This window comes from Solanum tuberosum, unplaced genomic scaffold (assembly GCF_000226075.1).
Source record: "Solanum tuberosum cultivar DM 1-3 516 R44 unplaced genomic scaffold, SolTub_3.0 scf00265, whole genome shotgun sequence".
NCBI lineage: Eukaryota > Viridiplantae > Streptophyta > Magnoliopsida > Solanales > Solanaceae > Solanum > Solanum tuberosum.
The window spans coordinates 380560-400819 of NW_006239189.1; the positions used below are offsets into that span (position 1 = coordinate 380560).

Here is a 20260-nt window from a genome sequence, read left to right on the forward strand (position 1 = left end):
CACTGATTCTTGAAGTGAATCTATCGTAAAAATACTATAAATCATGATAATTGACAACATAAAATATTTCAAAAATAAATACATTTAAAAAAATTCGATTGATTCTTGAAATTAATCTATCGTTAAAAATTATGTATAAAATACAATAAATCGTGATAATTGACAACTTAAAATATTTATTAAAAAAACAGAAAAAAAAATTGACTGATTCTTAAAATTAAATCGTGATAATTGACAACATAAAATTGTTCAAAAATGTTGTATGTGGGTAGTCTTATTGTGCCTTCAATAGCATCAAAGAAAGTACATGTTTGTGATAAAAAAACTTATTCCTTTATCCACGCAAACAATCGCTTCAAAAATTTCATTATTAGCCCCAAAACATACAATTTATGTTATTGGGCCCGTGCATAGCACAGGCAACAAAATCTAGTATAGATACAAAAATCAATGAGCAGTCGAACAAGACGACCGTATGACTTCATGATCATCCACAAAACTTAATTTTAAAATTATAATAGAATTGCATTTTACTTTTCTCATTAGCTCGTTCTAATTTCCCCGCGTCAAGAATAATCTGGGTCAAAATAAACTAATCAACCATACAATGACTTGGACAAAGGACAAGAATAATTCGTTCATTTAATATTCCACACCAACAACCAAAACTAAACATGAAAATTGAAATTCCCCCACCATTTTAATACTACAATTTTGGTGGTCCGGGAATTAAGACTTACTCTCTTTGTCCAATAATACTTGTCCACTATTGACTTTACATACTTCTTAAGAAACTATAAATAATAGAAGGGTAATATTATTATATCACCCTTTAAATATAATAAATATAATGTCTTGAAAAATGTAACAGGGAAATGAGTCAATAACTATAATTAATGATAAGGGTAAATGAGGAACTACGTGTAAAATTATTCATTGATTTCATAAGGTAGACAAATATTGTTAGACATCCTAAAATAGTATAGCGGACAACTATTATTGAACGGAAGGAGTATGGAGTATTAAATTCACATCAAAGTATGAATTCTAGAATTTGACTTGATATAGGTCGTGATGAACTTGGCTTCCTCGTAATTGTTTCATTAATTAAGCCTAATCCCCTATTTTTCATTATATATAGCAGCAACTTGAAAAAAATGATCAATTATAATTAAGTATCCAAAATATCTCTTACAACCCAGAGGAGAAAAAAAAAATAGATAGAAAATGGTTAGGCTTTCTGTTACAAAAAATGGAGCAAGTCTTGCATTTCAGAATTCCGGGCAAACAATATTCATGGTTGGCATGATAGCTGCTTCGATCTCGATGATGGCGATAGTTATATTTGCATGTGCAAAATCCTCCACGAAACGTAAGAATAATCCATATAGTGGTGGTGGTGATAATAAAACACAAAAAACTCGCGAAAGTTCCGCGCCAGTTCGTTCAAGAGGAGAAATTGATGATTGCGATAATAATAATGATGGTGGGAAAGATAATCGATGTCATGGTGGCGATACAACGAAAAAAAATGATGTTAGTACTGATCGTAACGATAATAATTATGTTAGTGGTGACAATAATAATAATAATATGGGTACAAGTCATACTCATGATGCTAGCACAAATAATACTAGTGGTGGAGGTGGTGGTCATCATCACGGTGACACAAGTGGGAACATTGGTGGTGGTGTTGGTTGGAGCAATGATCACGGTGGTAGTAGTTGGAGTGGCGGCAATCATAGCGGTGGTGGTTTTAGTGGTGGAGGTTGGTGATCACAAATTACTTGTATTTTGGTGCAATTCTAAAAATGTAAAAGTCAATTAAATTTTTTGTCATTTGTTTGGTACTACTATAATGTTGTAATTTGCTCAAAATCCATTCATATGTCCTTTAAAGTTATTGGTATTTATGTAATTATACATGTATTTTTAGTAATAATTTGATTCAAATTCAAAATTGATCTTTACAACCGATATAAATAGGCTTTTAAATAGATCCTTCAACTTTTAGGCTAAACACATCTTATTGGTATAACTTATAAGTATCTCGCAACTGCCTTGATCCAACCATTTGATTTTTAAAGACATATATGAAGTTATTTAGATAAGGTTATTAATATCGTACGTAAATCATGATAAAATTTAATTAAAATATGAGGAGAATGTCTATAGTTTAAAACTTTAAATATCTATAGTTTAAAATTGAAGAGAGTTTTGATTTTCAAACATAGATAAGCACTTATAATTGACATTTGACACCATGATCAAATAATTTTTTTAATGAACTCATAAACACCTCAATTTTGATATACACACATTGTATATCACCATGTACTTTCTTCCTTTTTTACGAACAAAGAGCATATAACATACTAACAAGTAAACTTTTAGATATTTGACTAGTTTTTTTTTTTAAAATTAATTTAAATTACATGTTTAGCTTAAATCAGCATAAGTTTTAGATAAATTGAATTCCCATGAATTAAAATGAGGTAAAGTTAATAAATAAGTGAGTTATTGACTAATTTAAACGAGTAGACAGATCATATTTTTATTAATTTTGATATTCTTATGAATCAATAGAAAACTTAAAATGTATAAAATAAAACTTTGCTAACCTCCTACATGAGTAGGTTCAAGAGAGACATCAAACAAAACAAGAGAGAGTTGATTGGAGGGTAAGCACCCTTCACTTTCAATCTTAATGAATTCGAGTGATTGAGTCATCAGGAGGAAAAAAGGTAAAAGCTCAGAGGGAGGGGTTAAAAGAAATAAAAAAGAGTAGGTTCAATTGGTTGTAATTCATACTTGATTGAGTGAATAATAAAATGAGGATTTTTTTTTTTTTTAAATAGTCTTATGTCTGAAGACTTATTTCCTTTTCCCTTTTTAAACTATTGGTTTATTGTTATTTTTAAAAAAAAGAATATTTATCAAATTAATTAATCAAAAAGAGTGTAATGTTAGAAAATGTATTAGAAGGCCACACCAAGTTTTACTACTCCCTCTATCCAACAATAGTCTACTATTCCCTTTTAAAAAATACTAATAACAGGGGTAATATTATCATATTATCCTTTTAACTTTAAAGTAAACAAATACTATTAGATAATTATTTTTGATATAATACACCACGTTGGACGAAGAGAGTACTTAATAAATTACCATCTAAACTTGTACCCAAAAGTCATTTACACACTTTAATTAATGGAGAGACCTATTACACACCTTAAGTACATAAAAGTGAATTTATTTTCCCCTTCCGTCACTCAACTCAAGGTGCGTTTCGCTCCACATAGTTGAGTGTGTCAACACGCTAATAAAGCCATTTTTATTTATTTTTTTAATTAAAAAAACCCAATCCAACGGTTATATTCCCATCCTCTTCTTATAACCCACCCACCCGACCCTAATGAACAAGAACCCCTAAATTTTCACCCAAAAATCTTAATCAAAAACCCTAAATTCAAACATAGTTCAAAATTCCTTCTTTTGAATCAAAGGTAACTCTTTTTCATTATTATTCATTCATCTCTTTTCCATTTTGATTCATTCCTCTCTTTTTCATTTTCACAAAATTTCTGCTTCTTCAATTCTTTCTCTGAAAAACTTTGGTGTCCTTTCTCTCTCCACAGCCCCTCCTGTTCTGGTGTCCTTCTCCCGCAAAAAAAAAGAACTTACAAAAAATAATATCTAACATGGGAGAATCTACTAAGTCACCATCATCTGCTTCAAAAACACTACAGAATTGAAGAAATCTTTAGCTAAAATTAGGATTTACAGACGAAATTTATGATTAGGTTTTGATGTTCTTAGAGAAAGGAAACGGGTGGGTGAAATAAATGGACTAGGGTAAAATAAAACGGATTTGGGTGAAAAGAAACGGGTCTGGATAAAATGAAAAGGATTGGGGTCTTTTATTACGTGGCTTCACTAGGAGTCGAGTGGCTCTCACTCTAGGCATAATGTCCTGGGTTGGGTGACGGAATGGGGAAATAAATATACTTTTATGTAGTTAAAGTGTGTAATAGGTCGTCCCATTAGTTAAAGTGTGTAAATAACTTTTTGGTACAAATTTTGGGGGCAATTTATGTCTTTTGCCTACTTAATAATACTAATAAAATTAGAGACACCTAAAAGGACACGCCACGAGTTCCATGACCATCTCATCCTCTAATCAATCAAAACTCTATATTCTCTCTTTCAAGTCTCGTCCAATTTCTCAATTTTTACGACGAAAAGAAGATAGACCGTAGGAGAAAAAAAAAAGGGAAGATTTATTTATTGATTGTGAAGTTAATTTAATTTAATTACCCACCAAACGATGTTTAAATAATGGAGCCCCATCACAATTCGGATTCCAAGTTTGCTACTCCAGGAGAAGTTGATCCTTCTTCAACTTCTTATTCTAGGGTTTCTAATCCACTTCTTCAATCGGTAATTCTCTCTGCGATTCTTCATCTTTTACCATTTCTTATATTGATTGATTTTTTTTTAGATTTGTGGTATATTCTGTGCTGTTCGATTTGGTTGGACTTGATCAGACGAACCGATATTTGTTTGGGCTGCTGTTTAATCGATTTTGACTTGTGCCAAGTTTTGGGTTTTGCTTCAATTGCATAAAGTTGTTGTCTTTATTAGTAAAATTTTCGGTGTTTCAAAAATTATGATTTTGGTTAGTTGTTGAATTTATTGGTGAGATTTATCGGAAGAAATTTGGGCTATTTTGCTATCCAAGGGTGTGGCCTAGTGGTCAATGAAGTGGGTTGAGGATGGTGAGGTCTCACGATTCAAATCCCATCAGAGAAACACCAAGGTGATATCTTTTTATCTGTTTTAGCCTTGGTGGACACTCTTGGTACCTATCCCAAGATGGAGGTGGCAGGTATACCGTGGAATTAGCCAATTGCGGTACCTGCTTTTAGAGTTGGATATGGTGTGCTAGATATTGATTGCCATATCGAAATCAATACTTTTGGTAAGAAGCCCTCGACGAACCGTCTGCCAACCCAACAGAACTCCGAATCTCTGACACTGAGGTGGGCCTAGCCCAGTCACAGACCACCTCAATCTTCACTGGGTGTGGAATTAGCCAATCGGGACACCACGGTTATCCAAAAAGAATTGTCCTATTTTAGTTAAGGAATTAATGAGCTTTCAAGAGTAAAAAAATGTGGATTTTGTTATGTTCTACTCTTCTTACTATGTCTAAAATGGGACCGCGAAGACAGCCCACCACTGAAACTTGCTTTGCTCTCGCTCGGCTCGCTCCCACCTGTCTTCTTCCCACTATAGTGAAAGATCTTTCACTTCACCATAGCAGGAACCTCACTAGCCTTCTCGGCCAGTTAGTCTAACCACAGGGATCCCTTCCTGCTTATCCACCCACCGTAAACGATTACTAACGAACTTGGAATACGAATGAGATATCATTCGTATGGAGATTTGACTTTATAAAAAAATACAGTAATATAGGCAATGGGATTTCTCTGAAGAAGTTGTGGTTTTGAGGTTTATTTATTCAAAGTAAATAATCAAAGGATTTTGGGGTGCAATTATCTGTGGAGAGTAAAATGGCAGTTAAAGTGTGGGGTTAAGTAGTCATCATCTCAATTAGTCATTGAGAAAAAAAGAAAAGATGAATTTCCTTTGTTTCTCGTTCTTTTTTTTTTCTGTTCGGGTGGGTGGGTAGTTCCAATGGTGATTAAAAATTTAAAATCAGAAGTATATATGATAACAAGTAAAGTAGCTGCTGCTGAATATTGAATACCTTTCTGCTACAACTTAGCTGTCTCTCATCAATGGTAGGAGATGTGACTTTCTAGTTTTTTTTAATCACGAAAGGAAGTTCAAAATATCCCACTTCATCTTAGATCAACTGTATGTAAGTAAGCATTTCCAAAAGTTTTCTTCGCCAAAAGGTAAGCGAACAGTCATGTGTTGGAAGTTTTAGTTTTATGCTGATAGTTACTACTTGTCTCTTCATTGGTCTGTCCCGTTTCAAATTATTGAGATCTTTTTCTTTTGTTGGGTGAAGTAGAGATATTTGCCAATTGTTAGTAGTTAGTTGTTCTAATGTTATCCTGTTAATTATTTATTCATGTAGGCAAAATGTTGCAGTATTAATTTTAAAGTTTGAGATGAGAATGCACACTTATCATGTTTTTTGGTGATAGGACTGTAGTAAGTTTGGAGATAGCACAGGCCTGGATGATTTTGAGCCAGTCATATGTTCAAACATTGTAAAAACGGGTAAGCATGAAGAATATAACAGAGTAGCTGTACACCTAATGAATGAAATTCCTGAGAACACAAGTTCGATGAGTCGTCTAGATACTCAAGCCGAGGAACTTTTCAGTAAACAGTCATTTCAAGACACTCGAGAAGCTAGTGAGAGGTATCATATGGACGGCTGGAAAGAGGAATCTGAAGAAGATTCTATAACCCTGAGACAGAACAATATCTTGAGGAGTTCTGAGAAGATTATCAGCAGCAACTGGGATGAAAGAGGAAAATGTGGTTCTGAATCATTTGGTCAAAGTGCAGGTCATGTAAACAACGATAAGAGTTATATCATGGGCAAGCCCATGGGTGGACAGCAAGAAACTGATCATGATTCACCTTTGTGCACAAAAGAAAACTATGAGAAGGGGGCACACACAACTAATGGAATGGTTAAAGCTGAAGTTTCTAATGTTAATTTAATTCAAGAGACTAACGAAAGTGACATAAAAAGAAACCTTCTTTACCCACAATTAACTGAAAATATAGAATGTGAAACTCAGTCATCTCAAAATGTAGACGGAAGTATGTGCCACCAAAATCAAGAAAAATATTTCTGCTACGATTCACCACTTTTTGGTGAAACTGGGTCTTGGATACCTGTATCAGTTCCTCCAATGTCGAAGAGTGAGCATGATGAGTGGAGTAGAGGCTTCTGCTCAAATGGAAGGTACCTTCCCGAAGGTGACACAGATTGGAATCAGTGCATGGGGGAAGACAAGGAGTTGACAATGTGGGATGTGGTTCTGGATATGTTACTCGCAGCACGAGGAAAAGTGCATTCTCTTGCGTCTGGTGATATAGTAGGCAACATGGCGTGGATATCAAGCCATCTCGTTGAGCAGGCTTGGAAAGAGATGGCTCAAACCCTCACAGAAGCTAATTTTGGTAATGCCCAGGAAATTCTTGAGGCAGATCCTCCTAAATGGTTGCCTGACAGTGCATCTTCCACTTGTATGTTATGTAATGTGCGGTTCCACCCTATCATGTGTAGCAGGCATCATTGTAGATTTTGTGGAGGATTATTTTGCAATGAATGTACTAAAGGAAGGAGTTTGCTCCCTGAAAAATTTTGCACTGGGGAACCACAACGAGTATGTGATGTATGTTGTGTACGGCTTGAGTCTGTGCAGCCATACCTAATGGATCAAGTAAGCCGTGCTGCTCAGTTGCCAACCCATGACCTCACTGACTTGAGCACATTGAGATCCTGGGTAAACTTCCCGTGGGGACAGTCAATGGAATACGAAATTTATAAGGCCGCTAACACTATTCGGGGATATGAAAAGGTATGAAGTTCTATCTATATGTTAAATTTTGCATCTCTTACATATCTACACTACTGAAGCAAACACTGATATCTCACCCCACAATATGTATATCTCTCTGCTATATACTTCAGTCTGATTTGAAAGAAACCAATTGCTGCATTATTGTACTAATTACCTTCTAACATCTCACCCACCATTTGGAGTTCTACTGGTATGCATCTTATATGCAAACAATAAGCAAGCATGATCTCTTTTTTATTTAATTTCTTGATTTATTGGCTGCCTGAAATACTCTGAACAAAAAATTTCAGATTGGTATATTGAGTTCTGAGAAGAAAATTCCAGAAGCTATTCTACAAAATGCAAGAGGCCTTGCCATACTTACAGTCGTGAAAGTTGGAGTGATGGTAACCTACAATGTCGGAACTGGATTGGTGATTGCACGTAGAGAAGATGGTTCGTGGTCTCCCCCTTCGGCCATTTCTTCTTTCGGTGTGGGATGGGGTGCTCAGGTGAATAAATTTACTACTATATGTCTGCTAAATGTAGTTAAGGATTATTCCTACCTGTATAGAGTGGTGCAGATATAGAGGATTCATATAGATTGCAACTGATTTTGGATTGAGGATAATTGCCACTTTGCCTATCTGTATTGAGAGGCATTCGCCATTGTGGGAAGAAATAATAAATCTTAGCATTGCATATGGCTCCCCATGGACGGTGGTGTCTTGATTGCCACATGTGAAATCCTTACCCAGTGACTTTTGGATGATCATGGGTAACTAGGCAATTCAGATACCATCTTGAGATGATTTGGGATGGAAAAGAGGTGCTTTGCAGTTTTTCTCTGGATTTCATACTAAGCCCTGTCCGAATCTGTTTAGAGTTGATCATCAGTGAATGATGCATGTTCAGAAGTTAGATACTAGAGAGGATTAGCAATTTGTTGAAAGTTCCAGCTTTTCTGTTCTTTCTTTAATGTTGTTTCTTCAAGAAGTGTCTAATTTTGTAAGGAGGTTAATCGAAATATCATATCTTTTCAGACAAACTTGCCATCAGTAAATCATGAAACAGATTTTTATTTTGTAGGCTGGTGGAGAACTTACTGACTTCATTATTGTCCTGAGAACTACTGATGCTGTCAAAACTTTTGGCGGTGATGCACATCTTTCATTTGGAGCTGGTGTGAGTGCTGCTGCGGGGATCATTGGACGAACTGCCGAAGCTGATCTTCGTGCCGGTACTGGTGGCTATGCCGCTTGTTATACATACAGCTGCAGTAAAGGTATCAAGTCCACTTTGTTTGTGACTCCACATATATTGTGCATGTTGTTATTTGATATGTATGTTCAGTTATTGCAAGATAGAGTTGGCATGTGTTATATATCTGCTTTCTATATCAACACGATTGTTGATGGCCAGACAATATTCATCTAATTATATTCCACACTCTTGTCTGTGGAAAAAAAATTGGAATAATCAATTATGCAGAAAATTTGCTCATCAGAAAATGATCATAGAATTTTTGTTGATGTTAATTTAACTTTAAAAGAGTTCAGGAAAGTTAGTGAGCCTCAAACCAATTTTCTCACTGCATTTATTATGAATACACCTTTTATTTATATCACAGGAAGTTAAGTTGATGCTTTCTCTCTAACAGCCTAGTTACATCTTATATCCATGTTTAAAGTGGTATTTTTTTAAAATTTTTTTTTTGGTACAGGTGCCTTTGTTGGGTGTTCCCTACAAGGGAGTGTTGTGACTACCCGAACACGGGAAAACTCCAGATTTTATGGTAGCCAGTCAATAAAAGCTTCAGAAATTCTCCTTGGCTCATTGCCAAATCCCCCTGCTGCAGCCACCCTATATCGTGCACTCACTGATTTATACCAGAAGCTCTGAAGGTCATTTACGTCTCAAGTGTGTTGTACATAACGTTTGGGTTGGTAATTTGGAGCTTGATTACTACTATTCTTTGTGAATTATGATTAAATAGATATAGTGATTTGTACAGTCTGGCAGAAAGAAAAAATTGTAAATATAATCATGATCTTTGCTGGGAGAATATCCAAGCTCAATTGAATCTATTGGCAATTTGGCATTCAATATGGAAAAGGAAAAAATGGATGAAAAGAACTATGCGATTATTAATCCATTGTTCTTGATAACCCCAATTCTAGATTTGCATTTGAAAGTGTTGCTGCCACATTTCAAAAACTTGTGGGACTTGGGTACACTTTTCTGGGCAATGACAAGTTAATTGGCCTGCCTTTCTATTATCTGGATATGTATGATAGCAAGATGTAGAATATTTATTACATTTTGTGTTTCTCATGTAGCTTATAGATTAAAAGCTGATGCTTCCATGGCCGTGTGGAACATGGATTAGCATTATGTCATTCCTACAAGTGATGGTCCATCTTAGATTGCTATGTACCGACTTAGAGATCAAATATAAAGTGTTCTTTTCCACTCCTTGTGAGCCACTTTTTTCTCCAAAAAAGGAGATTAAAGTGATCTTCCTCTTTTTCCCCTAGAAGTCAACAGCATTACACCATTGGGGTAATTAAAATAAACTTGAATAATATAGCAGTGTGTTCAAAAACATTTTTTGGGGCGAGTTTCGGGGCGAGGCGTACCAAAAACGCTTTGGGGCGCAAATGAAAGATGTAGATTCATAGGGTGTAAGTTCAAAACGTAAAAATGTAAGTCTTGGATGTAAAAACATACGCCCTGGGTGTTTTTTTTAATCTTTTTTGCTTTAAATCATATTTTTTATTGTTGGTGTAATGATATTTCTCAAATAGTAATTGTAATACTTTTTTTCTTTCATTATTGGTAATATATATATATATATATATATTATAGGTTATTTATCAAATTTATTTGTAAAATAATTGAAAGTTTTACTTTTCTTAGTAATTAAATTATAAAATTGAATATGTATGAGACTACGCCCCGTGTCTTGAGGCTTAAGTTTCGCCTTGTACTACATAAAACGTCTGCCTTTTAAAACACTGACATATAGAATAAAATTGACAGTTGATGAACTGTTAAGAATTTGATGGCAGCCTCATCTCTCAACTCCAGCCAAAATTGTTCAAACCTTTGAAATATCATTAAGAATCCTCCATTATTGCTTAATAGGCTCAGAATTCCAATACATTCAAGATTATTCAATGGGCAGTTATTACATTAGTCTTTGTGGGTATCACAACTTGGGCAATCTTGATAGAGCCTACTCATCAATAAAGCACTCTGTTTAGAAATGAAAGATATATTCTTGTTGGTCAACTCTAGCTACTACTATATCGTGTGAACAATTACAACAGGGTAACTACAAACATATTCGACACTGAAAAGGTCAAAGAATTAAAAAGAAGAGGGGAGAATATAAGAGAAAATAGGATAACGTTCCCACAACCCAATCGGAAAAAAAAAAAAGAGGCTCCACATGAGCCTATTCTTGGGGAAAAAAAAACAAGACTGCTCCTACCCTGTATTTGAGACTTGTGATTTTCACCATACCAGAGTATCTTCACATTCGGAAGGGATGATCAACACAAGGAAGTTAAAAAATGTCCAAACTTTGCGATGATCGTATAAGCATAGATTTTTACATCCTTACACACTCCCTATCTGCAAAGCAGCAAATGAAGCACCAATCAGACACTTCCAACAAACAAATACTTGGAAAAAGCTTGACAAAGATGAAGGGAAGGGCTTTTTACCTAGTGCTGGAGTTTCCAAGTGTAAGCTCAAGATCATCACTGATGCACTCTTCATGAATTCTTTCTCCTTCCCATGGCTTTACTACACCCTTCATATTGCTGCCAAATGCAAACTCTGCTGAGATAACATCCGACATTGGTACATCACCTGTTTGATCCATACAAGGTCCAACTGCAGGTGAACATGTCCCACTTTGTCCAGGTGTCCACATTCGAGACCCTCCATTTGATAATGGCTCCTTAAATCCAAATGGATTTGACGAGACAAGGCTGAATGTGGGAGATGAAGGCCCATCCTGTGGAGTTTGAACACCAGAGAGCCATCCTGAATCCGGTGGGGTTTGGCGACCCGGACTAGGAGGGGTTGAGTATGGCAAGAAGGGATAATGCTGCTGTATCCATGTAGAGTTGGCCGTGGGATTTTCCCAATTATCATTCATCCTAGGAGTACTGGCAGTGGGAGAGCTCAAAGGTGGAGTCACAGGAGCACTTATAGAACCTCCAGGAATGCACAGATGATGGGGAAACTTAGACGAGGATGGTGATGAGCCAGATGACAGGTTCTTAAGCCAAGGAATAAGAGAGTTGGGATCAGAATTATTTTGGACATTGGAAACATAATGGGATGAGATCGGGCTAGGGATAGATGATGAAACTGGACTCGGATTATATGAAGCACCAGGGCTCAGTTGGTAAGATGAACAAGGGCTTACAGAGACAGAACCACCGATATCCATGCGTTCAACTGGCTTGCATCCCTGCTGAAGAGAACAAATGATAAGCAACAACAAAGGGGCAAATCAAATAATAATAACAATAGCGAACCCTTCCCCAGAACTATGCTATAAAAGCAGAAAGAGAACTGACATTTGCAATGCCCTGACTTGATAGATTATATGATTAAGGAGGTCTCCAGATCTTTTTAAAGCTTAAAATTGTTCCCTTTACATGACTGCAACTGCTTAAATTAGAGGTGAAGTGTAACTTAGTTATTACTTATACCAGATATACATCAATGCTCCAACAAAAGAATGCATTGATTTACCAGTTAGTAATATATCAGCTCATTTGCATACATCTATCAGTAGCACCAAAATCCCTATCGAAATCAGAAGCTCTCGCTCTTGAAATGAGGAGTACCTACATCCCAAGTTGCTCGGACTCGGGTGCGGGCGTCCGATACGGGTGCAGATCTAGAGGTTGGATCTTTCATGATCTAATTTTTAAGATTTGGGGATATGAATCCATGTACGGATATGGCTGCGGGGATTCGCCTAAAAACAATTAAAATATTTAAAAATAGAGTTATAAAACCTAAATTAACAGATATTATTTGGAGAACTTGAGGAGAATCATGAAAGGAGATTAAAGGAAAAGGAGTGACACAGAAATTTCTATATACAAGGTATTCCATTTTCTTCAATTTCACCTTAGCTTTTGTATTGATTATAGTAATCATTAAAATTGTCCAAACTTTCCCCATCGATTTTGGTCAAAGACCGAAATCCGTTGACCAAATCGGACACGGATCCCACACCCACACCCATGTCGTGTCGACATGGGTGCGGCACCAAAAGTGGAGAGTCCAAGCAACTTAGCCTACATCTATGTTTTTGTAAAGGTGCACATATTTGTATGCTGTAGGGAACCAACTTCCCACCACACTGACCAACCAACTTCTCTTCAAGAAAAAAAACATGTCGAGAGATTGAGAGTACAATGCCCTGTTTGTGTTTGGTATCCACATGATAGTTCATGCATCTAATAATTTGGCAAAGAAGCTAGCAACAATGTAATGCCCTTTTATGACAACCAGTATCACGGCTAATACATTTGGTGGCTACCAAGTCAAAACAGTGACTAAGAGAACCAAAAAGCCATCAACATTTATTTGCAGAATTCCATACTTCTTTACACATTATAAAGAAATCTTCCAGTTAAGGTCAACCACAGAGTTTCAAGCAGATGTAACTGTGGCTCAGCAATTGAAAGTAAGTTTGCTGTCCAAAGAAGCAACAAGAAATTAAAGAACATAGTTGAAATATTATTTGTCCCAAAAGATACTCTCTTTTAAAACCTCACCATAACGGTGTCCCTTTAAGCAATGTCTTCAGCTTCATATAGTAACAGTTATGCAGGCAAAGTTTGCTATTTTTATCACAATTCTCCTCTACATTATACTCCACAGGCGACAGGTCAACATATGAACCTACATCTTTCTAGCTAATAATCAATAAACAATTCAAATATTCAACTCTTTTTTTTAATTAGGACAATTCAAATATTCAACTCTTTCCCCTAAATCTAATAGATACATCTGTCAAACTAGAAATATTAAATTGAGACTTGTGGATTATTAAATTAAACATTTCAGTGAATTATTTTTCCCCAACACAAGATTTCCAGTAGCTTGAAATGGCTAACGAAGTAGTGCAAAAGCCAAATTACCCACAGCAAGATGATGAGTATTCTCTTGGTCCAAAAAGAGCCAAGTCTATTCCCGTAAAACAATCTTCAATTTGTACCGAAATATTTTGAACTTAATGTTTTGAAACTCCTAATTTAGTAACCATTTAAAAGCATTTATCTGTCCAACCACATCTATTCTTGGCCTTTAAATTTCCTAATTTAGGCCCCACTTGACGCCTACTTGAAAAAAATCCAAAATCCTTATTGCCATCATCTTGCGTATTTTCAAATAGCTCTTTTTCAACTTTCAGCCATAGCAATCATGTTATGTTGGGTCCACCCTCTCATCCCATTGATCAAGACTTGGATAACATAACCACTGAAGTCCTATATGTTAATGATAAAGCATCCAAATACACACATAAAAATTGGACATAACCCTATTGCCAAAACAAGCCATAGAAAACATAGAATGATTGCACTAAAAAATATTAGACCACTGTAACCCTACCATCCCAACAACTTTCGAGAAAGGGTGTCCATATCCAATGATAATGTCAACTATATGATTAAACCACAAACCCAGCTAAAAATGTTACCCATTCTTCTCCTAGCACATCAACAGTTTTTCTCCCCATCACATCCAAAATTGATATCCCCACACGCTCTACAGCCTCAACTATAATTATGAAAATAAATATTGGAATAAAATAAAGATAAAGGAACCAACAACAATAATGGAACCAAAGGAGTTGATATCTTTTTATTTCCTCATATTGGTGGTTTAGTTCTGTCCAGCAAGGATTTAAATAGACCACAAGAAATATTACTCCTTGTTTAAGTGAACCTATTTCCCTTTTTAGTCTGCTCCAAAATGGAATGACACCTTCCTTGTGTTTTCAAAAGCAAACAGCACAAAAGAACAATAAAGTCCATGGGCGTTGAAGCGAAAAGTGAGAAGTGAAGCGCACACTTCTCTATAATGATCAAATTACAATTAAAATAACAAACTTCAGATGCAGTATACAATAGTGCTTACATTAATCCAACTCCTCAAAGTTGAGATTCATAGAACCCACTGCATCTCGTTGGGATTACTTTGTGCATCATATTTGAAATGCACATTTCTATAAAGCGCACAGCTTCACCTATGAAACCACAACTCCTCGCTTCTCATTTCTTTATGTTTTAAGTGACGAAGTGATGACTAAATAAAACTGCCCCTTCTTTAAATAAGGAAATAATTTAAACATCTCATTTTATCCTTGACAACAAGCTTCTATACATATTCAGATTACAAGTGTAAAAAGTTGTATAGTCACAAAAATATTACGTCATATTTAAAACTAGTGTCAAAAGTCTATAGCCACAGAAATGATATTTGCATATTTAAGACCAAATATTTCAATTCTTTTCTTTTATAAAACTCAATGCTTAGTCAAATGGAGTCACATAACAAGGAGGAATAATATTTTTCTTTTCAGAGACTTGGATTCTGATACCATACATCAAGGTGTTGTACTTTCATGATTTTACTATTGAACCTTAGGATTTGATTCCTAAACTACCCTTTTCATAAAGAGACTGCAGATTCAGGATTTCGAAACACAGGACTGGTAAAACCCTGGAATCAGCTAAAATGTCCATACAGTCCATCAAATTCAAAGGAAAAAGTGGGACCCTGGCAGTAAGCAGGGGCAATATCGTCAAATTAACCTCTGGGTGAAATGTTCAGACTTTCTGAAAGCTCTCTTCTGACTATGCACAAAATACACGGAGCAGAACAAATCTATGGAGAGGATTCGTCTTTTCAATCTTATGCTTTTCCTCTAAATTTGGCGATGAAAATAGAACTAATTTACTAAATCCGAACCTCTCGTTGCACAAATGAAGCACTAATCTTCAAAAGCAAAAAAACTAGTAAGAAATTAAAAGATATTTTCGGCTTAATTCGTCTTTACTAATTGCAATATATTTGCACAAATGGTGATATTTGAGCAAAAAGTAGTTTACCTTTCTGTAAGTAGTTCCATCTTCTTCAACAATCCAACCAGCCTCTTTACACAGCGCTTTCAATACCTCGTTATTATCACAGTGCTTCGGGAGCTTATAATTACCATACATCCTTAATCCGGCGAAGATCTTAGCGGCGATCGCCCTCCGCCGCCGCTCTCTCCGCTTATTATTCTCTCTCTCCTTCCATGTCGGTTGCCTCGTGCCGGAAGTCATTACAACGCCGCCGAATACTCCGCAATAGAAGACTTAAACCGGATTAAAATTCTTCGACCGGTTTACTTCTGGACCGGGCTTGCCAAACCTGGAAATAGAAAGGGAAAAAACTTAAGACATTCTTTTGAGCTAAATATGACAAGTTTCTGATCTAAATATGAACAGATGAAGTTAGGATTTTGCCACTGAATATGAAAGAGAACTACGAAATTACCACTGAGATTTTTTTGTTTATTGATTTAAAGTCCTCTTAACGTGGGTTGTGCACGTGTTGAGTCTTTTCACATAAATTTAACGAGTCACTTGGTATTTTGAATTAAATTATTCTGAAATTATAATTCTGTTATACTAATTTATAATTTCAGTTAAAAAGTAGAATACAATAATTTTATGTTAGATGAAAAAAGATTAGATTTCTTTCGTTATTAAGTTTAGAATAGAATTTATATTACCTATGGTTGATATGTATTAAGATAAATACTTTATTATTAATCACGAAATATAACTTAAATCGCAATTTAACCCACATTATCCAGATTAGTTGAAAGTTGGGAGGAAATTGTCAAGAAAGGGATGTGGGGGTAAAAATGGAATTTAAAAATAGATGACCAAGTCAAAATTCAAAAAGGGGCTAAATTCAATGATTGTGTTTCTGAATTCGGGGTACGAAATCAACGCTTTTGAAAATTTTGGACTGAAAAGTACAAATTCTACGCTCAATTATAAAAACAGATGTTCTTTCCACTTTCCAGGTCTCTTTTTTCTTTTTTCTTTTTTAAATTGAGATTTTCAAAAAAAAGATGAAGTGTTATCAAGAATAGTTACTACTATTACATACTTTGACTTGTTTTGAATAAATATACAAACAGTCTATCGACAAAGCCAAAACAAAATAAAGTTTAATATATCGATGGTTCTTTAAATATATTAATAAATTTTATATAAATACTTAAAACACATTATAATGTTCTTATTAGATATATTCATTTGAAAATTTGAAAAACTTTTGTGAATATAGTCAAGTGGTTACCATGTATATCACTTTCTTTAATCATGCACATTTGCTTGAATAAGATATTAAATTTTAGATTTGTTCCAATTGAGGTTGGTGTGTATAATTAAATGATAAAACATATTTTATATAGTTAACTTAACTACCTAATAGATGTTTGAAAACACGAATAATCTTTTTTGAAATTTATATAAAAAATGTTTAATAAGAATATTTTATTATTCTTTTAGGTGTTTAATTGACACAAACAATATTCTCAGTATCTAAATCAAATTTATGGATAAATTTATAAAGCTTTCAATGTATCAAGGTAAAAACAATGGTGGTGGATTATGAAATAACACAAAGTTTCTAAAGACATTCACCACGTTGCAGTTTTTACTAGGTATAATAAAAAAATCAATGCGGGTCCCAAATACATATACGAAAACCACTTTTTGACGCCAATTTTTAAATGAGCAACTTTCACATATAGCAAACACAAAATTCATAGTTGTATGCTATAGCAAAGTTTGCATAATTCGCGACTCCATAGCAAACATAAATATGTATATTTCGCTATACATATACAAAAGAAAGCAGTTGTATAATATGCTTTGGTATTACATATACAAAAAGATCAATTGTATAAAGTGAGAGAGGCGATTGAGCGAGCGAGATCTGGGAGAGGGGAGAGAAGGAAACGAAAATATATGTATATATACAATTTTCACACATTTTATACATTTGCGTTTTGTATAAGTGAGAGAGGCGAGTGAGAGAGCGAGATCTGGGAGAGTGGCGAGCGAGATCTGGGAGAGGGGAGAGAAGGAAACGAAAATATATGTATATATACAATTTTCACACATTTTATACATTTGCGTTTTTGTATAAAGTGAGAGAGGCGAGTGAGAGAGCGAGATCTGGGAGAGTGGCGAGCGAGATCTGGGAGAGGGGAGAGAAGGAAACGAAAATATATGTATATATACAATTTTCTCTTGCTTTATACAAACACAAACACACTTTATACACTTGCGTTTGTATAAAAAATGAGAGAGGCGAGGGAGAGAACGAGAGTGGCGAGCGAGATTTACCAGGAGAAAGGTGCAATAGCAACAGTTTGCTATGGGGTACAATTAAATCAAACTATATTTATAGCATTTAATTTGAATTAATAGTTTGCTATTATATACAATTTCCCCTTTTTAAATTATGTCCTCCCTAAATATAGAGTCTTATATATATATAATGTGATTTTCTCTATTTCATTTGGTTAAACTTCACCTTTAGAAGTATTTGGCTAAGTAGTCGGGCTTACCTTCCCAAAGTGAAGAGACGTGGGTCTAAAGTCCAGTCCAATAATGAGTTAAAGAGTCTAGTGGTGGGAGGGATATGTAAAGTTACTAATAAAATAAATATCTACTGCAAATAAATACCCATATAAAAGATAAATTATCACATTATTATTTGATGTTAAATTAGGTTTTGTTATGCGCTCTCCAAGCAAGCATTAGGATTCTTTGTACAATGACATCAAGATCAAACATATAAGATGCATCAATAGATACTGTAATAGTTAATTTAAGTGCTAGTCTAATAATTACGGTTATTGATTCAATTATCAATTCTTTATCTTTAGTTTTAATATCAAAGATCAGAAGCTACGCGCAAAGACTTACGACTCATAAGGAAGTTTCGTTCTGAGGGACTCAAATATCCATAACATTGTCAAGCTTGGACATACTAAACAATGACTCAATTAAGATTGTGGCCACACCTTGATAAAATAGTGATGATTTGGTCAACCCTGAATATGTGACTCTTCAATGAGGGAGGACCATGCTAATCGTCTGAGTATGTGGTGTGTAGTCAATGCACGAATTCACCTAGATGCCTAGTAATAATGAACAGATGACATGAATTAGTTGCAGACTTGTAGTTTATATGGTCAAAGTGCATGATTTAAATACATTTTCAATTTAATCTTAACACACTTAAATTAAGAAAAAACCATTCGATGTAGCTAATTTTACTTTCTTATTGTTCTTTATAGTCACGCTTCTCAAATAATTAAAGAATCTGCATAGCCAAATTACGTGTAATTTTATAGCATGTATATGCTTATACACGTGTATATATCTAAAAATCCTATTCAGCATTACCCATCCCAACTTCACTTGTCCGTTGGTGTTTCAGTCGGTCATTGAAAAATCAACGCTGCTTCACCAGAGATCGTAAGACATATAATATACGCTTCACATTCATTCCGCTTCTCTTACATACAATTTTAATATATATAAAAGACTCTTCTTTATGTCTCTTTCTTCATGACGTAAGTACTTACATTTTATTTTTATCTATTCTGACTGTCTACATTGTTGCTATCTTTACTGTTGTCCTGTCTTTTTATAGGATCTATCATTACATTCCCATTGGGTTGCTGCGTTTGTATCTAGGTAATATATTTGGGTGTTGTTTCTTTTAGCTTTTCTTTGTACGTTATGAGCCATACAAAGTTGTCAATTTTTCTAATTGTTCTTTTGCTATTATTCTTAATTTTTCTCTATTTTGATATATATTAAATCTAGTTGGCTACATATACTGTTGATGACTTGCATTCATACACATACATCCAATTTCCTTTGAGAACACGTATAATTGGTCAGACATACATTAAATTTTTACTTTGAAAACATATATATACATATACAATTGAGTGTGTTACATATGCATACACATATAATTTCAATTAGAGACTATTTAGGGGTAAATTTAACTAGGATTTGTACAAATACAATATATTTTACTACATTTTTATATAAAAAAATATATATAATGCTATTAATATTATTTATATAAGTTATTCATATATAAAAATAATTCGATGTTTAGTTAATAATTTAGAAATCTCTATAATTAGTAATCTAATACATATATAGGTCACAATGCGATCTATATAGCATTTTTTTTTATATATATAATAAATATAGAATAACTAAACTCTATCTAACTAATATCTGCGTAAAATAACTCTTTCGTACATTACTAGCTACCAACTAGTTCCTTAATGAATTAGAAAGATCATCATGCCATTGGAAAATAATGCCACACGGTTTCGGAGGGTCCAAGAAATTCTAGTTAGCTTAGCAAAGCAGTTGCGTCATCAAATAGATTTTTCATTTTCTTCATCCACAAGCAAACAACACTAACTAAACAACAAAACATAATACGTTTTCGATATGAGTTGTCATAGCACCGGTGCTGAGACTGCTTCATTCTTAATCAGAAGATCTCGAGTTTGAACCTTGAACATAGAGAAAATCCAGTTGGGGTGGCCACCCGCG

The 20260-nt window shown here is 34.6% G+C and overlaps 2 protein-coding genes across 4 annotated transcripts; one reads left to right on the forward strand and one right to left on the reverse strand.

Annotated features, from left to right (window-relative positions):
* The first annotated feature begins 4154 nt into the window (after window positions 1-4154).
* On the forward strand, window positions 4155-9664 carry LOC102592270 (uncharacterized). The gene is made up of 5 exons (XM_006358024.2): window positions 4155-4440; window positions 6180-7574; window positions 7868-8068; window positions 8646-8841; window positions 9280-9664. The coding sequence occupies exons 1-5, from the start codon at window positions 4339-4341 to the stop codon at window positions 9456-9458; spliced, it is 2073 nt and encodes a 690-aa protein (XP_006358086.1). The 5' UTR covers window positions 4155-4338; the 3' UTR covers window positions 9459-9664.
* A 988-nt stretch (window positions 9665-10652) lies between these two features.
* On the reverse strand, window positions 10653-16067 carry LOC102592614 (BES1/BZR1 homolog protein 4). Of its 3 annotated transcripts, none has more exons than XM_006358027.2 (3): window positions 15710-16067; window positions 11288-12045; window positions 10653-11195 (listed from the first exon to the last, which is right to left on the reverse strand). In XM_006358027.2, the coding sequence occupies exons 1-3, from the start codon at window positions 15923-15925 to the stop codon at window positions 11192-11194; spliced, it is 978 nt and encodes a 325-aa protein (XP_006358089.1). In that variant the 5' UTR covers window positions 15926-16067; the 3' UTR covers window positions 10653-11191. The 3 variants fall into 3 exon arrangements, with proteins under 3 accessions (XP_006358089.1, XP_006358087.1, XP_006358090.1); XM_006358025.2 differs by having other exon boundaries at window positions 11288-12048; XM_006358028.2 differs by lacking the exon at window positions 10653-11195 and having other exon boundaries at window positions 11284-12045.
* Between the last annotated feature and the right edge of the window lie 4193 nt (window positions 16068-20260).

What these genes read in the sequence shown, in the direction of transcription:
- LOC102592270 (XM_006358024.2), top strand. Translation starts at nt 4,339, where the DNA reads ATGGAGCCCCATCACAATTCGGATTCCAAGTTTGCTACTCCAGGAGAA. An exon ending in CTATTCGGGGATATGAAAAG is followed by an intron (nt 7,575 to 7,867) that starts GTATGAAGTTCT and finishes AAAAAATTTCAG; the next exon opens with ATTGGTATATTGAGTTCTGA. An exon ending in TACATACAGCTGCAGTAAAG is followed by an intron (nt 8,842 to 9,279) that starts GTATCAAGTCCA and finishes TTTTTGGTACAG; the next exon opens with GTGCCTTTGTTGGGTGTTCC.
- LOC102592614 (XM_006358025.2), bottom strand. Translation starts at nt 15,925, where the DNA reads ATGACTTCCGGCACGAGGCAACCGACATGGAAGGAGAGAGAGAATAAT. An exon ending in ATGGAACTACTTACAGAAAG is followed by an intron (nt 12,049 to 15,709) that starts GTAAACTACTTT and finishes TGTTCTCTTCAG; the next exon opens with CAGGGATGCAAGCCAGTTGA.